Source organism: Cantharellus anzutake (assembly GCF_015039405.1).
Source record: "Cantharellus anzutake strain C23 chromosome Unknown EI90scaffold_110, whole genome shotgun sequence".
NCBI classification, from domain to species: Eukaryota; Fungi; Basidiomycota; class Agaricomycetes; order Cantharellales; family Hydnaceae; genus Cantharellus; species Cantharellus anzutake.
Window position 1 is genome coordinate 202567 of NW_024067060.1, and position 19908 is coordinate 222474.

Sequence of the window (19908 nt, forward strand, 5' to 3'; positions counted from 1 at the left end):
GATGGAGGGGTTACAAGAAAGCCACTGACCCCGAAAGCCACCGCAACCGACAAGGGCAGTTAAATGAAATACCGATGGGTATTAGGAGTGGAAATGGAGGGTCAGATGAGGAGAATAATGATGCCGTTGATGCCGAAAATGGTGCATTGTTATCTATTGTAAGCAATCAGCATTGAAATGAAGTGCAGCTCACATTCGATACTAGAAAGGATGCGTCATTCTATCAATCCTCGCAAATAGTACGAATTCCCGGTGCAATGCCTTCCAAGCTGTCCAAGGATTCTTCTTAGAATCAGTAAACACACCGGAGCGAGTCATAAATGTGCTTGCCCATGGTGGATGGAGTGTCTCTGTGATGTCCATGATGAATATGGTGAAGTCGCTAACAGTCGAGCGACAGAAAATCATACGTGATCTATCCAAGGATGGTCTATGTGCACTGGCATATGACAATCTTGATTTCGATTTCAAGCCAAAGGAGGCCACGTTAGAAAATCCTGGTACATTTGAAAGCATCACAACTGGTACTTTCATACCATTGGGACACAGCACAACACTGGATGACTTACGGTTCTCAGATGAGCTATGGAGGAAAAGCTCATTAAATCCGCAAGGCACAAAGGATGTCACTCCTTCGCATCTGCCATCACAGAAGTATATCCTAAAGCGAGTGGGAGAGTCAATCCCACACATAGAGCTGGCAATGCAGTGGTACATCAAGAGTGTAATTGTGGAGTACCTTCCTTCATCATACAAGGACCTTCTTGGTCCGATGCCATCATCAAAGTGGATAGGTGTTGAGAAATCAACTCAGCAGCCAGCACGCGCAATGCACATAAAGGCATCAAGCAACGACGGGAACGTTGAGATTGTAGATAATCTTGAACGCCAGCTGGGTACAAAAAGTGAATGGTATGACTCATACATACGTTTATGCCATGGTGACCTGGGCACACAAGAACGTCATGACAGCACAACATTCTTCCATGCAATCGAGAATAGTAGTCAGAATAGACTACAGTGGCTTGTGACAGTACCGGGGGTATTCCACATTCGGATGGCAGCCGTTGATGCCATTTGGAGAACACATATTAGTGGACATGCATTGCAATCAAATGAAGGTGGCACTTACAAACTGTTTCAAACCCTCCGCCCTCGAGACTTCACGAAACTTAGTAGGAATCCAAGTTATCATATGCTGAATGATGGGATCATGCACCTCGTGAAAGTGCATATAACAGTGTGCTGGGAGCAGGTGCTTGGGAACAGCGATCTGCAAGGATTTTCTGAAACCGAACCGGCATGGGATACAATCGATGATCTGGCACATCAAATCTTTATCAAGCACTTTGCGGGAAACAACTTCAATGACTTACAGGATCTACCCAACTCCAAATGCGATAGGAGGCTGGAAAATCAGCTGCTGTTTAATCGGGATGGGCTGATGTATGTGTTACTAGCCCAGGCATCAAACACTGGAGCAGTTGGTTTCATGAAAGATCTCCTATGGATATGGGTGCCGATGTTTTGTGCATGTGGAAAACATAAGTATGTGGCACATCTCTCCAAATTCCTTCGAGATTTACACGACACTTGCCCTGCAAGGCTGAGCCATACTATCGAAATGCATTGGTTGTGCAATCCAACAGGCATGCCCGATGGGTTTAGAGGTGTAGACTGGTGAGTAGAATTGAATAATCTCTATACAAAAGTGCGTCAATGTAGATATCATACCAAGATCAACTAACAAGTAACACTCCCCAGGTAATTTTTTGTGGCAAAGGCTCAAACCGAACCTTGACACACATAATCAATCAGTCTTCACTGATTGACACATATCGCTCAGTTCACACAAATATTGAGATGAATTTCGCTGTCACACCTAATAGCACTCGGCACACTCCAACTAACATGGCCAATACACTCCAGGAACTATGCAAGAAAATCAGATCCTACCATTGCCATTCCCTGGTCCCAGGCTCACATGTTGAGGCCGAAGTACCAGATATTCTTAACGATGGGCTAGCAGAGTACTATCGGGTGAATTCCAAGGAGGTCGATCTAGAAAAAGGGGATACAGAGTTAGGGGCCTTAGAGATGGATGATCTTGAGGCGATGTGATGTGATGTTCCTAGGAAGAGCCCATTTAATAATGAGAACAAATAGGTCAAGGAGAGATGTGGCGCAAAAAGGGAAATTTGGCACTTGCCATTCCTTGTTTGTCTCTGGGAAGCACATGCCGCCTCCCCTGCCTACCCCTCCATTTCCAGCAAAGCCTCACACTGCAGAACAGCTACAGCTTGACAGCACAAGCCGCTTTGGTCAGAGACCTTGTCGATGGCAAAGTGATATTGCATTCCAACTGGTTCATCGGAGAAATTTGGTGTCCATTTCTGCTACAGGTTCTGGGAAGAGCTTTATCTTCTGGCTTCCCATGCTATATGAGAATGGACTCACAATAATTGTTGTTCCATTGAAGAACCTAGGACAGCAGCTTGCTGATGAATCTTCTTGGAGGGGATTCTGCGCTGTGTCAGTGACAGCAGAGCTGTTGGGAGAGTCACCGACATTGCTCGAAGTATGGGAATGAACTTACATTAGGTTCACAAAGACTGATACGTAAAACCTAGGAGATCAAGTGCCTGCAGTTCCGAACAGTTGTCCTATCTCCTGAGCTAGCAGTCGACCCACACTTCATGCGCATCTGGAATGAACCAAAAATCAAGAAAAAGATAAATCGCGTAATTATTGATGAAGCCCACTGTGTCAGTCAGTGGGGAAGAGACTTCCGATCATCATATTTACATCTCTCCTGCCTGCATGCCGTCCTGGGAGAAGTATCCTGGTATTTGACATCAGCAACACTTCACTCACATGTGCTCCAAGACACCCTCCGTATAATCGGGCTACACCGGAATACTATGATCTACTGTCGTTCCAATGATAGGCCAAACATCCATCTCTGTGTGTGGAAGATGAAGTATTCTATCACTTCTCACCTTGATCTTGCATTCCTTGTGCCGCTGAATCCTGAGATTGACAACTCAGACTGGGTCAGACAAAATATTCCGCAATTCCTCATCTACTGTAACTCACGAGTGGATGCTGAAAGTACGGCACTCTTCTTATGAAGCCACGTACCAGTGCATGCTCATCATCGGATTGTCTGGTATCATTCAGGGATGTCAGATGCATTTAAAAAGGAGACGATTGAGGAATATGAGAGGGGGGAATATTAGGCCTCTGCTGTACAGACGCCTGTGGGATGGTCAGTAATTTGTGTACAAGCTCGCCAATGTGGTCTGAAGACTCATCTACAGGGTCTTGATTTACGTCGCATCAGAATTGTTGTCCAGTACCGACTCCCGAAGAAAATTGATGCCATTGTACAGCATTTTGGGCGCGCAGGACGTGACTCCTCAATCCAAGCAACTGCTATCCTCCTGGTTGAGAAAACGTACTTCAGTAAGCCGGAATTGGAACGTTGGGCTTCAAGATTTGAAGATATGCCTTTGACTGTCCCTACAAAGCGGAAAACGGTAGATGAAGCTACAGTCAGTCCCCAAAAGCGGACTGTCCTCGGAGAAAGAGGAAATACCCCGGCCATAGACAAAGTGATTGAGGACACACTGAACGCCAAAGCAAGCCCAGAAGAGCTACAAGCGTGGGCTGAAATGAGCATTGACCCAGATGACCAGGCACCCAAAAGTGGTGAGGGCGGCAGAACCGATGACGACGCAGAAGAAAGGAGCGATGAGGGAGATGAGGATGGGAAGGTCAGCACAACTGATCAGCATCAAGGATTAGCTTCCACTCTGCCTGAATGCCAAGAAACGGGGGTGAAGAGCAGGAGCACAGCAAAGAAACCTTCCCGCAAGCGTAAACCCCCTTCAGAGGAGCTGGATTGCCATCTTGCTGCCTTTGTCTATAACTCAGTACTTTCAAATTGTGACCTTCTGTCAGGGCACACCTGCCTGACCCCACTCCACCCGGTCCGACCCCACCCGATCCCACTATCCTCACCCGCTGCCCCCATCCTCCCTCCTCCTTTCTCTCCTCCTTCCTTTCCCTTTTCCTTCTCCTTCTTCTCTCCTTTCTTTCTCCTTCTTTCCTTTTCTACTACACAGACGACTTCCTTGCTCGATGTACCATTAACACGCAACATGCCCGGACCCGGACACACCGGGTGACGCCCTACACACCAGACGCCCCCAAGACCTCTTACGGAGATACCCGGGCAGATGCAGCTGTGTGCGTAGATGACGTGGCGCTCCCCATGTGACCTCCAACCGCATGTACATAAACACAGCCTAAGTGGGAACTGAGAAGCAACCTTCTTCTCACACTTCCCACTTTAGGCAAGTAGCTTACATTCCCCTGCTAATAATAATAACACACTTCCCACTTTAGTCTAAGTGGCCAGGGACCCTTGCCTGCTTCGGGCCCGTTGTTATGCATGCCTGCGCCCCACCCTGCCGGGCCCTCAGCCCCGAGCGGTATACCCAGACGCTCTCGACCCCGGGTCGGTCCCTGACACCTTTGCAAAGGTTGCCGATGGAAAGTGCTTGATTTCCTATATGAAAACAATTCAGTTGGTGAGTATCTATTGCTTCATTTGCACATACCATGGAAACTGAACCCATGTGAAGCTAAGGAGCCATTCTGTTGTGAACGCTGTACCCACCATCCACCTATGTCATGCTGTGATCTCTGTGACTCCATTCACACTGAAAAGATGCACACTGCAGATCCCATCCCAAAATCCACACGCAACCCCAACAAAATCAAAATTGATGAAAATCGGCAACTGACACCACTTGATGTGGAGCTTGAGCATAGGCTCAAAGAATTTCGAGTGAAGCTTCACACCGAGTGGTGGAAAGACATGGAAGATCATTTCCTTGGGCCGCACATATTTCTCAACCGCTCACACATTCGACTCCTCTGCAACCTTGCAAGCGCGGGACCACTGACCACTGTTGACGATCTTCATAATAACTTCAAGTGGAATTGGATGGATGACCATGGTACCACTCTTCTTGGTATCATTCACAATGTCTATGGGCATTCGCCCCCGGCAGCGGTTCTTCCGGACAGCAACAAGATCTCAGAAGTGGCAATCACATCGGATGACCATTCTGCCATGTCTCATGTAGCCAGTACTTCTTCTGATTCCAAACCTCATGCAAAGCCACGAGTCAAAAAAGGCCCGGGTAGTCAGCGATGCAGCACTTGTCAGGGTTTCGGTCATAATAGTAAGTACTACATTACTCCTCATCCCTAGCATATTGATATATACGGTGTTCTAGAGTCTAATCCGCAATGCCCTAAGAAGGTGCCTGCACCTCCGCTTGCCAGTTCAGACCCCTGTCAAAAACCCGAGTGTTGACAGAAGGGGGGGTAAATGCGTGAGTCCGAATGCAGGCGGGGCTCAACTAGAGGGGAGTCCGAGGGCTCCGGTAGTGAACCGAAGCTTCTCAGGGAGCCCGGTTCTGCTGGATGGTACAAGAGGCTCTAAGAAGGATGCGGCCTCAGCAACTCGGAGGGAGCGCTGTGCCTCCGTTACGTCTCAGTTAGTCCTTGTATTTCTTATGTCTGAGGTGTCTTGTAGAACAGGAACAGGAATCACTCAGAGGGACTTTGGGTGGCATTTTAGTCGAGATTAGAACTGAGGAACTACAGGTTCTAATCTATGTGTATTTAAAAAGGAGGATGGGGAGGACTTTAGTCAAAGTCCGAAATGACAAAATGGGAGAACACCGAAAGGTACCGAATGATACCAAGAGGTACCGAAAGGTCCCGAACGATATCTAAAACGGGGAACCGAGGTGTCGGGCCAAGGAGGGCGGAGTTGGAGGCCGGAAAATGAATGGGGAAGACAAATGGGTAAAGGGGGGTTAGCCGACTGGATGGTAGTAAAAGGGTAGTCGTGCTAAGAATGGAAGGTGACTAATAAATGATAACGTGAGGGAGATCACCGAAGGATGCGGGTAGCTCCGAAAGCGGAGTTGCGCATCCAAAGGATGTTGGGTGACTCCAATAAATGAAGTGGGTGGAGGAATGGTTTAAGGGCATGTCATGGGATGTCGGAGGTCCGTCGGGATATCGGAGCAAATCCGGGGTCTCCAAATGTTCCGACTCGGGACCGAGGTTCCGGGATGGGAGTAGCCAAGGTTCGGTGTGCCGCAACCAGACCGGAGCTGAGACAGTCAGGAGGGAAGGTGACTTGGGGAGTGGGGAGGCATGGTGTAGGGGATGGTGAAGTTGTTAGGAAGGTGTGGTGTGGTGGGAGTGTGCAGGGTCGGGATTCCGGGATATGACAACCCCCCCTGTTCAGCCCCCACCAAGCATCACTCATGATCCCACCCCAAGCATAAATTCACTCGAACATACTGTAATTCCCATACTGAGACATTGCTGTATAACACTGGTCTGTGTTATACAATTGATGACGCTGCACATAAGCCACAAACACTTCAATGCTGGCATAACGCATACAGAGTTCCAACCAGCGCAAGACTGACATGCCTTGTACATGAGGTGACACCCCTGTGGGAATGTCACGTGTGACAAGTTGTGCCAGTCGCTTGTTAGATTAGAGGTCCCACGAAGTTGCAGATAAACCTTGGCAAATCGGAGAGCAACTGGGGAGGAGTCTGGGGAGGAGGGAGCTTTCCCTCAAAGATATACTGCTGCCATTGGCAGAAGTATGTCCCCATGTAGAGGACAATGCTTTCATCATGAGTGTGAAAGACGGCTACTCCAGGCATGTTGCATGGAAAGGAATCCTCGCAAAACCTGAGGAGTTCCAGTTCTCAATCATTGATGGCCTGATTTCTCGTCTGAATGATTCAAGCAAACCACATCTTGTCCTCCCTGAATCCATTCATCAAGGGGAGAGGATTATGGGCATCATGGTCAAGCACACACACAGAATTCTTGGTCACCTCAGTGCCAAAAGGATGCTCAAGTACGTATGCAAACACTACTGGTGGTCTTCGATGTCAAAAGACATCGAAAAATTCTGCACATCCTGCGGAACGTGCCAGACAACCAAGAAAAGCAAACTCAGATATCCGGACCTTCTCATATAGCCATAACTAATAAGTATTGGCATGTAGGCCTTTGAATTGTGCTGTTCAGGTGAATTTAGTCTATCACAGCCAGCCTCACTTCTCCTCCACTCAGTACCATCCTCAACAATCTCCCACAACAAGATGCCACTCTAGCCCAAGCAATAGCTGTGCTGTGCCAGTGTCCTTCCAACAACCTTATCTATTCCAGCTCTGCTACAGTACCATTCGAAAATGAATTCTCTTGCACTATAGAGGATGATGTAGAGGTAATGTTAGAAGAGGTTTATGATCATCTTGATGGAAGACCTTTACCTGATGGCCTTGCCAAGGTGGACAGTGTCACAAACCCACCTGGGGAAGATCCAATCGCTATCCAGGCAGGTGTGTCTGATGGAGCTTGTCATGGCCCAGAAATTCCCACAGTCAGGTGCTCACTCCCCACCCCTTCTCCCACCTCCGCTTCTACCCCATCTACTCCGCTCCCTGCTCAACACTGCCTGGACGAGCCCATCACCCTTCCCCATCGTTGTTACCTTTTTCACAGCCCACAATGGGCCTATGTTCATTCCTTATTTACTCTTGTTTTCTTGACAGCCATGCAAAGCTGTCCTTCTCCCATGTTCTTTGTTTGTTTTTATCCCTTCTTAAAGCCACCCACAATCTCCATGAGATCTGGTGACTAATTCCCATTCTGTCAGAGACCGGATTCGAGACGAGGGAGTGTCTCCGTAGCGGAGGGCTTTGGCCTCAGCGACTTCTGCCAAGAGCGCTGTGCCTAGTGACACGTCCATGCCCTAACTTACTGACTGGCAATCAGAACCTAAGGGGGGTAACTCTAGTTGATTTTATTACTGGAGTGTAACCTATGTACAAGTGGGATATATATATGGTTACAGCGAAGACGGGTCCGCAATTGGCGGAGCCAAACGGAGTGGAGCTAATGGGGTTAAACATTAGCCGACTGAATATTACCGACGAGTCGGGTCACAGGGTTAGCGGAAAGGCAGGCGATAACCCAGAAACGGAAAGGAGGGATAGGCCCGAAGGTGGGCTCTGCAGGGCAGGCGAGTGTATTGCCCAGCGGAGGTGGGAGTGCACTAGCGGACGTCGGAGCTGTCCGGAAGTCTTTGGGGCTCTGTACTTAGGGAGGCGTAGGTAATAAATTGAAATGAGGGGGTGGTGACCATCGAGGGGTACCGAGAGGATTGCGGAATACAGGAGCTCCGAGGTTAGTGAGGAAGGAGCGGAGTTAGACCGGAGGGATCGGAGGGACCGGAAGTCGATGGCTGGGGATGGATATGACACATTCATTCCATTACACTTAAATACCGGTTGTACACTACCTTGTACCTTAGTTTGAAAATCAACTAGGGTTACCCCCTGTGCTTCTTGTCTGACTCAGTCACACCCTCTGTACTCTGAAATATTGGGGCCACATCAAGTACAAGGTGCAATGCTCACAGACGAGTCATTGAAGCTGAAACCGGGCCCCTTTGCTGTGATTGTCAACCCTGCCCTCAATGGGCTGTTACACCAAGACAGCGGACCTTAATGGTTGCCAACAGCGAGTCACGGTAACATTTCCCATGCCCTGACAGAGCTCGATATTCTGGGTCATCCAACAGTGGGTCGGAGACAGGCTGCAGGTGGGGCGGAGCTCCAAGGGTGATGGGGTGTTGAAGGGACTTGGCTTCAGCAACTCAGAATGGAGCACTGTGCCCATTACGTCCTCGTTGTCCCCAATTTGTCAGGGGAGCTGGTGATGGAGGAACCGAGGCCACCAGTGGAAGGGGGCCAGAAGCCCCCCCTCACTACTTAACAATGGAGGCATTAGCAAGGGTCAATCGTTTGTCATGCGATTCATTGGGGTTTATACCAAGGCACCTTTAGACACGTCTGTCACTCAGTTCTTGGTTCAGGGTGGAGCAGCAGATGAGTAGAATGCGATAGACATCCTGGGAGAGGGTTTGGATTCAAGGACTTAATATTATAACTGGGGGGAACTATTTACTAGAGTGGTACATGCATACATATAGCAGAGATAAAAGGATCCAAAGGCAACCAAGGGTTACCAAGGGGAAGGAGAAGTAAATAGAAAGACTCCACATGACAAATATAGAAAAGATGAAAAGCCCAAGTTACATCTGAAGTTGTGGAGTGGGAGAATTAGAAATCAACTGAATGGTAAGGCCTGGGCCCATCTATGAATGAGCAGGGGAACTACAAGGGGAGGCATCCAGAAGAGTCTGGAGCCCAGAAGTCATAGTCCAGAATATTGGGGTTGTAGAAAATATCAAATGATAAACTAATAAGGAGTAACATGACCAGAGGTTAAAGTAATATGAGATTGCTAGCAAAGCGGGCAACTCAGTCTCAAGCAAGTAATGCGAAAGAGAACTAAGGGAAAAAGTTATTCAATGAGCGGTAATTCCCATGTAGTTTAGGAGCGGGATAGTCCGAAATGAATACAAAAGAATGAATAAATAGATGTGGCTGGCCGGGCGAGTTCCTCGCTCGGCCGTGGGAATGTGGCTGTACGAAAACTCGCACGGCCGCGCTAGCGCGCTGTTTTCCAACAGAGGTAAGGTAGGAGTGGGGAGGTACTGGAGGTACATGACCACTGGAGGTGATGGAGACCAGAAGTAAGAAGGAGGGTGGATAGACAAGTTGAGGGTTACCAACAACAAGGAGGTGGAGGTGTGGTAGGGGAGGTCCGGAGGTAGGAGGTCCAGAAGGGGAGTGAGAGTTGAGGTATGTCCTGAGGTCCTGACAGCTTGTCAGTACTCTAGTAACTTACCAGACATGACACATTTTCAAAAATTACTGGACTGGCTGCCCTGCGTGATGTGTGACCAGTTCATCAGGAAACCCCCAAGGCCGATTGAGGTGATTGAGAGCAATTCAAGTGCTCAATCTGCCCAATCTGCCCAATCGACTACTCTCAATCATCTCAATCATCACAATCGCAAGTCCATTTGTTTGCTCCAGGTGCTGTACAGTTTTCAAATGAATTGGTTTGCAACTTGTAACTTTTTTTTTCACTCCACCTCATGCTATCTTGTGAGGCCCCGGCCCATGTCTATATTCCGCCCACAACATCAGTTGATGTTGTGTTGTGTAATAATTATGTCGCGACGCTAATTTAGCGTCGCGGAAGCTTCTCTATTTATTTGTGCCGAGAATGTATAAGATTGTATATAAACCCTCGGGGTAGCTGTAAAAGGGAGATTAGCCTTTACTTCTACCCCGTCAATATACAGCCAAATCAAGCATATACTTAGATGGATTACTGAGGCCTGAGGTGAATGGGGGAACGGAACATTACCGTCCCCAAACTAGTAAGATAACCTTTCATATCTACACCCATGTCTCTTTACTATGCAACACAATATTTTTTACTCCACTCTGATGTTCCTTACTTGTGCTCATGGGCCAACACCCTTCCACAGTCACCCAACCCTTCCCCAACATGCTCCCTTCCCATATTCTTTTTTTTCAAGTCATTCCATCCAACCCCAACTTAACTTCTCACACACGACACTATCCCCAACTTCTTACTGCATGTACTCAACAACCACGCATCCATTTCCGACGATTTTAAGCTCATCCGATAGATGAGATCCAGCTCTACCTTTCTACAGAGATTGGTACCAAACGGTCCAGCGATTGAGGTGCGCGTCTGCTTCCTTTAAATATATTGTATTTCACTAACCTCAATTTCTTACAGCTCGTACTCAACAACCACACCTCCGTTTCGGATGAACTTACGCTCGTTTGATATAGAGGTTTGGCTACATCCTCCCACCGAGTTTGGTGCCAAATGATCCAGTGGTTGAGGTGGGTGTCTGCTTTCTTTAATTATATTGTATTTCACTAACCTCAACTTCTTTCTGCGCATACTCAACAACCACATGTCTGGTTCCGATGAACCTAGGCTTGTTTGATAGAGGAGATCCAGCCCCATCTTCCAATTGAGTTTGGTGCCAAACGGTCCAGCGGTTGAGGTGTGTGTTTGCTTTGTTTAATTACATTGTATTTTCACCCATTTCGCTTTCCTCCTATTGTTCTGCACCATTGTGTTTTGGTATTAGTTACTTGCATGCCTGTATGTACATAACATAATTTTTAAATATATAATAATTTTATCGATGAACTTCAACATGTAGAAGAGAAATGTGACAATTAGTACAATCAGTATAATCAGCTCAATCACCCATGTGATTGGTGTAATTGTAATCAGGGGACCTGGTTGTGGTGATTGTAAATTGTGTGACATTGAAATGATCTCAATCACCTCAATCAGCCTCGGGGGTTTCCTGATGTTGTTGGTTGTGTCAGTACAGTAATTGGGCCTAAGAGAGGCTGGTCAGGTGTCACATCATCGTCGTCGCTTGCTCAACGGTACTGAAGCTCTCACTGGAGTCATGTCCCCATTTCCGGCGCACGAGTGCTGTGGAATGCAATCTCTGAATCATAAAGTTTGATGAAAATGGCAATCATCATTTCAAGAGTATTTTATACAACAATACTCTGAACAAAAACATAAACAAGTCTCGTGACAAGGCAGCCAGCGTCCAGATACCGAAGATTTCGGACGTCTGCATTGGTCACTGTGCGCCGGGTTATTTGCACAAGTACGAGTCGCAGAAGCCTGCATCCCGCAATGAGCAATAGCCCTTTAGATTGGCATGATTAGTGCAATTCTCTGATTTCACACCGCCCGAAAGCCCGTAACACCGACCATGTCCTCCATCTGAGCTGCTCCAAATGGGAGGGTCGAGGTATTCCACCGTAATGTTAGCACCGCAAAGCAGCGTGGTCAGTTGGTTGTTGTATGTGACTTGGCCATTCTGCAGCTGGTAGAACAAGGACTTCGGGTTCGTTGCATCGTCACATGAGTCTGTTGGGCAAATATTGGTTAAGCAGGAGCAAAATCCGTTTTGGACTTCGGCTCGCCTTGGTTTGAGGGGAGCAAAGCCAGAAACGATGGAATAGTAGGGACTCCCATGTGGTCGAAGCACCCGGCAGTGGTATAGTGAAAATCAGCTACGACAACGGGAACAAGGGCGATTGGGACAAGAGCATTCCAGAATCGCATTGTGACTTTGGTGCTATTATACTGGCACCCAACGTGCGTGGCGTCAGTAGGTACGTAATATGAATCAGGGAGTACTTACTTCAGCTTTGGGCGTGTGCACTCAGAGGGTTGGAAGAGAAGGGGAGCGCATCCTTCAAAGTATTATATAGAATATTACAGTGTCTAAGGAGAAATAAAATACAATTTTGCGTATCTAAGGTGTCACGCTTGTACTTATGGGCGAGATAGTTTCGTAGATATGAATGATATTCACGAGAAATGGCTGACCATGCTTGGGAAAACTAGGAACAATTTTAGGAGGGGTGCGAAGAAAAAATGTTCTTATGTACGAGCAAGGTAAATAACGATCAAGAGCATTGCAAGCGAAGTGACCATCACACATTAATTATATTGTCATGCACATGAATGGATGATATCAAATATCTAAAAGGTATGAATGAATATCTTTCGCGAGAAAGCTTCTATCCCAATACATGAAGGTGGTCTAAAACATGCGCGACGAAACAAGAGAAATATCTGTGCCATACAGGGTGTCTCAATGCTACATGAGTGGAAATGGCTCCAGCCTCTATGATAAATCCATCCATCAACAACGCGGGCATGTCTTTGGCGATATACAGCCTTCACGGAGCCTTCTGTACACGTGGGGCGGAGTAGCGTAAGCGCAACAGTGAAACGTGGCATATGCATGGACAGCATAATATCAATAACCGGTATGAGCATTACTTATATGCGCGTCGTCATGGCCTGTTCATCCAACAAGTGGTACGATGACCGAAGCCGTCGCAGAACCTCACTCACGTGATTCGGGGAATTCGTCGCTTCACCACTAGTGCTCGATCTCGATACTACGTACGATCATCGGGAACAATTAGTATCTCTACGACTGGCCCTATCCACCCGTTGGACATGTTCAGAGTTGGAATTGCAGCTTTAATAGGAGCCCAGGTGGCTTTCCTGGATGTTGTGCAAGCTTGGGGAGGCGAATGTATCATTGGGATCACTCAAGCTAGCCTCCGATCTTGACTGTATCCCATTGCTTGGCAGCTTCCTGAAGGAAAATTTCTTTGTAGGCTTGTGTTTCAAATTATACACATCCCGTCGCAGAGGTCCTGGCAGCTTTCGTGAGTGAAGCACGACAATGAATCACCTAAGCACGCGTGTAACGCGCGTTGTTATTCCGATAGAATCGGGATTTAAATAATCAATTTTTCTTGGGAGAAGCTCAAATTGATGCGGTGCGTCTTGTGGCACCTCTGTACGCGAACTTTGCGATCGGCACATACAATCGAACCAATCAAGACATCTTTCCGAGTTACTTTCATGGAAGTACGTATACGAAGACCCCAAAAGTGCTATCCGTTGCTCACGTTCATTTGATGTTACATAGAATGCTGGGATAAGAATGGTGGTGTCGAACCCAGCGAAATCCAGACTGGTGAGCTCTTAATGAAAACTCTATTCCTAACTTGTGGGGCTGATATTGTTCTGGGTCGAGTCCCGTTGTCTGGTTGAAGCATTTTGCGTTCTCGACTTCTGGCCCTTCTTACGAAAAGTTTGAAAGCAGCGTCATGGAAAAAGCTGAGCAGGTTCACAGACGACATAAATTACGCATTCGAAGAAGCCATCAGCAGGGCATGTCAAGGTCCGACTTGCGCATCTGACCAAAACTTATGCCAAAGGAGCGGCGCTGTTGGAAGCTTGTGGTGGAGACGAATACCCCTTGTGCCGCTGGAAGTCGACAATGGTGATCAGTCCTCATCATCAATACTATTTGTTAGGTCACTGCGTTGATGATGTCCGGCTTGCAGCCCTACATCTAACCTTCCCATGACGGACACCCACGCCCTTCAATGAGATTTCTCTTTGTGATTCCCTAAAGCATTTTGCACCCTGGTTACCCCAAGTACTTTTGTCACATTTCTGAGCACTTCGACATTGCACTAGCACTGACATTGATACTCGCCGCATACTATGTAATCATTCTGTATCTTCCAAATCACCTTAATGAAGTAGTGCCTAAACCTCTGCTTTGGACCATTGCCCTGACGAAGTCCACCGACCAACAGCAGATAGAACAAATTCAAAGAAAAGGGTCGGGGGCGACACGATACTTCGCAGACCTCTCTGATTTCTTGTTGAAGAGAGGCTGGTCACCTGCCCATGATTTCTATGCTTGTGAGTGGCTGTCCGTGTTTGATTCGCGCTGACCAACTCCGTTATTCTTGCCTCCTCACAAAATCATGTCCTACCTGTCCACATGATGTCATCTCTTCTTTTAAAGTTGTTTGCGACGGCCTCGGCACTCCCGTGTCCTAGGACAGTGGTCATCATGTATACTTTTGATGTGTTTTCGTTTTCCTTCTGTACCGCCGCGTCGTGTGGGTAGCCAGGATGCATCTGCGGTCATGCGGATGTGCCCGGCAGCGGCTGAAACCTCTCCTGTCTCATCGCGCGTGCGAATTGGCACCTCGAGCTAAATAAAAAGCAGGGATTTGGTTGATTATATTGAAGCCTCATGGGGCTGTACGTCAGGCTGCGCGTGTTTGTACACTTCCGTCTTCGCCCCCTCTGGAATCCTATGATGTAGGAGGGGGATTCATTGTAGATGGGCTTACCTTGTGAAGTGGTTCGTCCCCATATTGTGCTACGGGCCCTTGTGCTGTGGTCTTCGACCCATTCTTCTTTCCGTGTTGGCCTGGTTTGTTTTCCGGCGTGAATATTCGTTCGGATATTCTTCAAAGTGATTTGAGCATCTGACCATATTCTCTCTGTACCCGGTATCATGCGTCTCACTATTCTAATGGGCTTTCGGCCTTGGATTTGATCTAGATCCCTTTCCAGGTCGCATGCTGGTAGGCGCTAGTCCAGAGATTGGCCTGCTGGTTAGTCGGCATACTACAGCAGAACGAAGTAGACAACGTTAACAGCCACTGCGAGCAGGACCCCGAATTCCGCTCAGAACCGTAATCACCCGACTTTCTCTCCGCTAAATTAGACCCAATGCCTGACAGACTTCTGGGTTTTGGGTCGGACTTTGGACACCATAAGTATTCCTGATCTTCTGGCTTCCGGGGAACCCAGAGGACGTAATATTTCCTGGGACACACAATGCACCAGCCCACTACTAGCTGTGTGGCGGCCCCCCTTCGATGATGACCCAACCCTTGAAGCATTGTCCGGGTTTTTAGAGTAATTTTTAGCAACTTTTCAAGCGAAAGGTGCAGGAAATTTGATATCTGAAAAATTCCATTTTCACCCTCCCTCTGACACAGTTCCCGGCAACGTGACGTCCATACCTATGAGCTTTGTGTTATCGCCGTATCGATCAAATATGCAGTTCCCCGAGATGCGGCGGAACAAAGCATAGCGCAGAAAGTGTTGGATAAAATGTGACATTGCTTGCATCAGCACTTTTTGATGCCAACTTGGACCAATATTCCCTTTCCCCGGCTTCCGCAAATTGCACACAAAAGGAGAGGGCTAAGCACCTATAGTCCTCCATGGGCTGTATTATTGATCGTTGCCACCATCTCACACTCGCTTTGCGAAGCGGACAATGGCATCAATTCACGATTGTTATGCGAATCGACCTCATCTGGGGGAGTTGACCACATAAACCATACCTTGGACAATTTTCGTGCGATAAGCGACAGTCATATTACTCGCACATCTCGCTTGTCGTTGTGTCCTGCGGCAAGCTTATTGGTTGGCACTTCAATTATATTAGAGCCCAGATTACGAGCATGGACACCGTCGTGTTTATCGATGAAGGAATTTGCCTTAGGAGGAACGTTTCTCCAATATCGCATCGAGCTAGTTCCCATGTTTGTCGAGCACGAGGTCGGTATTCATGGGTGATGGGAGACTATGAATGGCCAAGAATGTGACGAAGGACTCGATGAGAGATATCGTGGTGCTGTACACTGTGGACCTACTGCGGCCCTCCTTCAAAACCCGTGAAGGGAATTTGCCTCCTGACAACTCACGTATATTTATTGAAGCTCCTCAATGCTGCATCAAACATGGCAGAACTTCGTTGTCTCGGGGTTCCAGACAGCCAGGAACTAGGCAGGACTCCAGCCTCTATGACTTCGTAATAATATATAGAGGCTGGAACCAAACCCCGGTTCATGAATGTGGATTTTTACTGAATGGTTGTCACAGTTGGAAAGGGTCTTCACCGTTGCCATGTGTTACTTAAGCAATACAGTCTAAGTGAATAGAAGGAGCTCTTCGGGATGGAAATTATTTGTTTATATTTACAGTACAAACAAATGCAAATTCCCGCCTCGATCCCGCAATGGATGCATTCCAAGTCAAAATTCCTGCTCTACCTCTATTCCATGTGCCCGGCCAGATGGGGAATTTGGCAGGCTACAGACCACAGGGGATATCTTCTAGATCTCACCCCAATGAAACTTACGTGCCTGCAATCTCAATTCCATCACGAGGTCATCCCAAGCGCAAAGCTGCAGAGGACCAAGATTCACCAATGAAAAAAATCTGTGAGAATTCAGGCAGAGCTGCTGTTATTGCCAACCATTGGGTAGAGTCAATTGGAAGCCCACCGGAACCACTCTCACCATCAAAACGGCATAACAGAGATGACTGTGCCAGAAGCCACCACTCGTTCAATCCCGCTGAGTCCAAATGGACGGCATCCAGTCCTTCCCAAACACCAATGGAGATTGATAAACACCGAAGCACCTCAAGGTGCCCTACATGTTACAGCTCTACCTTTGAGCAATTAAACCTGAGGGATGGTCAGCCCAGGCCCAAGCCGCTGGTGACAGTGGAACTTATACTGTCGATACTAAGATCGCAGAACATCACCCTTGGCAAGTTTCTCATTACACTGTTTGGGGATACCACACACTTAAGTATATCAGCAAAAGAGATGCTCAAGTGGTTTATAGGGGGACGTACCTTGAAGAACCACCCGGTTGATATTGTCCATGCATTATACAGTCATCCATGGGCCCGGCCCCAGCAATTGTATGAATCCACCTATGACACACTGCCAGAATATGTCGTTCCAATGATGGGTTCTCAGCCAGGCACTCAGTCACACAGCAAAAACATGTACAGCAAGTTACAGGAGTACTTTGTTGCACACATTGTTGACCGGATGGAGACAGAAGTCAGGGCTCTACTCAAAAGCCCTTATTTGCGCACAAGGGACACAGCGACGACCCGATTTAGCTGGGATACAGTCCTGGACTTCTCTGTTGACACAGTCCAGAAGATGGCCATCAGTGTTGCACCTGTGACCTGGATGTTGTTGACATGGGTTGCCATTGGTGGGGAGAGAGCAGAGCAGCTAAAAGAACGGAAATTAAGTGACTCTGGGAAGGGGCAAGGGGTGAATCATGTACGAGATCCCTATTCAGTGAGTGAATTATTTGATTCAGTACTTGCCAATAACTAATGATCGTGTAAGGGATGTGCCGTTGTGCTGATGGTACTACTGTACTTTTGCAATAAAGGGTTAAACAAATTCCAGAGCATCATGGGATTACTCATGTTCTCTGAGAATTCTTCAAAGTCATTACAGTCAATTGCTGGCCACATTGGGGTTTCAGTTGCAAGTAGCTCAACCTCAAGCGCTTATACTCAATGAGCGCAGTTGCATCTGAGAAAATTCGCAGCATAGGGACTAACTGGGTCAACAAACTGGCTTCATTTCACATTGTCTATGATAACATCAATCAGTACCATAAAGACTGGTGGCCATCTCTCTCTTCACAGACATCTATGGAAAGTGGGACTGCCGCTACCTTGATCATGCAGCCTGGCATGGCTGCAGAGGCTTTTGATGGTTTTGAATACAAGGAATGCCAGTGGCATGTCAAACATGATGACATCACGTTGACAAGGATCTGGGATGATGTCAACCGAAAACATCTAGAAAATGTCTGTGTCATTAACATATTGCGTCTGTTACTCAATCACGTACCTGGCCTGAGGTGACACAAGATCGACTTCGACAATTTCAGGCAAACTGTTGCAATCCACCCAACACCAAACCAAATCACCGAAGTCATCCCCCTTGAGACATTGGGATTCGATGAGGTAACTACTATGGGAAACTGTTAGAACGTGCGGATTCGGACGACTCCGGAATGGAATCAGAGACTTAGCATGGAAGGACCTCAGCCTCAGCAACTCAGGCGGAGCGCTGTGCCATTGCTGGTTGTCCTAGGGGTCCCTAATTTCGGATCTAGCAGAGGGAAAGTCTCTTGGGGGGAATTCAGGTCGATTTCGGACTGAGGTTACAAGTTACTATGTACATTGTATATAAGGAGGGGTCCAGAATCAAAAGGAGCAAGGGTACTCCTAAAGGAGACAAAGGGAGCTGAAAGAGGGGACAACACCGAGGGTCAAGGGTTTGACTCAATGGTGTTTCCCAAAGGAGGAGTGAAGGGCCAAGGCCCAAGGAGGAAGGAAGGAGGTTGGGAGTGGGGAATGGCTAACTGACTGAATAGAAAGGAAGCAGTAGCCCAAATAGGAATGAGGGAGAATAGTGGAACTGAATGGAGCAATGCAATAGTTGCAAGGTCCGACGTAAGTCCGGAAAGTCTGAACTCGGAAGTTAAACTCCGGAATATTGGCAAACGTAATTAAATGGAATGAGCTAACCAATACAATGGGTATAAGCGGAGGTGGGGTCAAAGTCCGAGGTCAGAGCTAAGACCGGAGGTTCCGGAGATGGAGACGCGAACGGGATTCCAGAGTGGAGGTCCGGAGTCAGGAGCATAGGTTTTGTGTATTCGTTTGGAAGGTGTTATGGTTGGGGTCGGACCTGGAATGTTCCAGAGTTGGACCAAAGGTGGTGTCGGAGCCGGAGGTGGGATAACCTCTTGGTTGTCGGCAAGGAGAAGGTGATGGAAGGGAAGTAGGGCTTCAGAAGTCGGAGTTTGGAGTTCTGGGAGCCCGGAGTGGAGGTTGGGATTGTATGGATATGACAGAAACCATCAGACAATCTGTGACATCATTGAACGCCAGCTTGGCATCCCTCCACATGCTGTTGAAGGATGACTCATACCTTTCTCTGGTGATCAGGCCACGATCTCACGCATCTGAACCCTGAAGCATCACACAGCTTCAGGGTCTTCTTGGTTCTCTTCCAATCGTTACGTCCTGCCACTTATCGAACTTTGGCACATGAAGTTCACAATGCTCAAAGGCATAGTTAAAGCTCACTGGCCAGAACAGACTGAAAAGGGTGACATCGGTCTTTGTTTTGCTGCTGATAAGCTTTGCCGGAATCTAAATCCCAACAAAGTTGATTTCTATCCCGCTGAGAGACTCATTGAAGTTGTACTCACAGCGATGACACTAAATTATATTTGGTATTCCTTACTTCCCAATTCCTTGTTCACAGCTCACTTGTAAGTTTTTTTAGACATATGCTTCGGCAGAAATCTTTGAAACTTCCTCCATTCATGTAGTTTCGATGATCTCTGCCAACTTGCTCATGATGCATACCTGTCAGAATCTGGAATGCTGTCAGAGACTGGAATATTGTCAGAGTCGGACAAACTGTCAGAAGATGGATGGAAGACGGATTGGGTTCTGTCTGAGTTGAGGTCGGAGGTGATGCAGAGGTCTGTTGGAGTGCGTGTGCGGATATATGGGCGGAAATATGTGGCGCGTCCGGAAGTGCTGTTCAAGGTTAGCAGAGTGGGATCGCAGCCTCAGCGACTCAGGTGGAGTGCTGTGCCCTGAGCT

At 47.6% G+C, this 19908-nt stretch overlaps 9 protein-coding genes across 9 annotated transcripts; 7 read left to right on the forward strand and 2 right to left on the reverse strand.

The window, feature by feature from the left end:
- Positions 1–205: 205 nt before the first annotated feature.
- Positions 206–1684, forward strand: EI90DRAFT_2943471 (uncharacterized protein; the record flags this gene model as incomplete). Its single annotated transcript, XM_039055295.1, has 1 exon — positions 206–1684. A coding segment is annotated over one exon (1479 nt), but the record flags the coding sequence as incomplete, so codon positions are not given.
- Positions 1685–2236: 552 nt separating this feature from the next.
- Positions 2237–3239, forward strand: EI90DRAFT_3147369 (P-loop containing nucleoside triphosphate hydrolase protein; the record flags this gene model as incomplete). The annotated part of the gene is made up of 3 exons (XM_039065522.1): positions 2237–2536; positions 2631–3111; positions 3145–3239. 3 exons carry the CDS (start codon positions 2237–2239, stop codon positions 3237–3239), a joined length of 876 nt encoding a protein of 291 aa, XP_038909440.1.
- A 1454-nt stretch (positions 3240–4693) lies between these two features.
- Positions 4694–5389, forward strand: EI90DRAFT_3133943 (uncharacterized protein; the record flags this gene model as incomplete). The annotated part of the gene is made up of 2 exons (XM_039064610.1): positions 4694–5255; positions 5310–5389. The coding sequence occupies 2 exons, from the start codon at positions 4694–4696 to the stop codon at positions 5387–5389; spliced, it is 642 nt and encodes a 213-aa protein (XP_038909441.1).
- A 1351-nt stretch (positions 5390–6740) lies between these two features.
- EI90DRAFT_3133944 (uncharacterized protein) lies at positions 6741–7759 on the forward strand (the record flags this gene model as incomplete). The annotated part of the gene is made up of 2 exons (XM_039064611.1): positions 6741–6974; positions 7154–7759. 2 exons carry the CDS (start codon positions 6741–6743, stop codon positions 7757–7759), a joined length of 840 nt encoding a protein of 279 aa, XP_038909442.1.
- A 3845-nt stretch (positions 7760–11604) lies between these two features.
- EI90DRAFT_3085299 (uncharacterized protein) lies at positions 11605–12313 on the reverse strand. The gene is made up of 3 exons (XM_039062125.1): positions 12254–12313; positions 12033–12195; positions 11605–11976 (listed from the first exon to the last, which is right to left on the reverse strand). Exons 2-3 carry the CDS (start codon positions 12172–12174, stop codon positions 11699–11701), a joined length of 420 nt encoding a protein of 139 aa, XP_038909443.1. The 5' UTR covers positions 12175–12195; positions 12254–12313; the 3' UTR covers positions 11605–11698.
- Positions 12314–12990: 677 nt separating this feature from the next.
- Positions 12991–13823, forward strand: EI90DRAFT_207902 (uncharacterized protein). The gene is made up of 4 exons (XM_039052530.1): positions 12991–13182; positions 13248–13298; positions 13362–13503; positions 13565–13823. The coding sequence occupies exons 1-4, from the start codon at positions 13084–13086 to the stop codon at positions 13687–13689; spliced, it is 417 nt and encodes a 138-aa protein (XP_038909444.1). The 5' UTR covers positions 12991–13083; the 3' UTR covers positions 13690–13823.
- A 627-nt stretch (positions 13824–14450) lies between these two features.
- Positions 14451–15009, reverse strand: EI90DRAFT_3085309 (uncharacterized protein; the record flags this gene model as incomplete). Its single annotated transcript, XM_039062126.1, is given in 3 exon segments — positions 14451–14616; positions 14627–14685; positions 14696–15009. 3 exon segments carry the CDS (start codon positions 14959–14961, stop codon positions 14453–14455), a joined length of 489 nt encoding a protein of 162 aa, XP_038909445.1. The 5' UTR covers positions 14962–15009.
- A 1468-nt stretch (positions 15010–16477) lies between these two features.
- EI90DRAFT_3021370 (uncharacterized protein) lies at positions 16478–17636 on the forward strand (the record flags this gene model as incomplete). The annotated part of the gene is made up of 2 exons (XM_039057643.1): positions 16478–17566; positions 17589–17636. 2 exons carry the CDS (start codon positions 16478–16480, stop codon positions 17634–17636), a joined length of 1137 nt encoding a protein of 378 aa, XP_038909446.1.
- Positions 17637–19353: 1717 nt separating this feature from the next.
- EI90DRAFT_3133946 (uncharacterized protein) lies at positions 19354–19905 on the forward strand (the record flags this gene model as incomplete). The annotated part of the gene is made up of 2 exons (XM_039064612.1): positions 19354–19568; positions 19629–19905. The coding sequence occupies 2 exons, from the start codon at positions 19354–19356 to the stop codon at positions 19903–19905; spliced, it is 492 nt and encodes a 163-aa protein (XP_038909447.1).
- Between the last annotated feature and the right edge of the window lie 3 nt (positions 19906–19908).

Bases quoted from the DNA above. Each gene is read 5' to 3' on its own strand.
- EI90DRAFT_207902 (XM_039052530.1), top strand. From the start codon at position 13,084: ATGTTCAGAGTTGGAATTGCAGCTTTAATAGGAGCCCAGGTGGCTTTC. The intron at 13,183-13,247 runs GCTAGCCTCCGA...ATTTCTTTGTAG, and splicing joins GTATCATTGGGATCACTCAA to GCTTGTGTTTCAAATTATAC. The intron at 13,504-13,564 runs GTACGTATACGA...GATGTTACATAG, and splicing joins TCCGAGTTACTTTCATGGAA to AATGCTGGGATAAGAATGGT.
- EI90DRAFT_3085299 (XM_039062125.1), bottom strand. From the start codon at position 12,174: ATGCGATTCTGGAATGCTCTTGTCCCAATCGCCCTTGTTCCCGTTGTC. The intron at 11,977-12,032 runs GCGAGCCGAAGT...TTTGCCCAACAG, and splicing joins TTTGCTCCCCTCAAACCAAG to ACTCATGTGACGATGCAACG.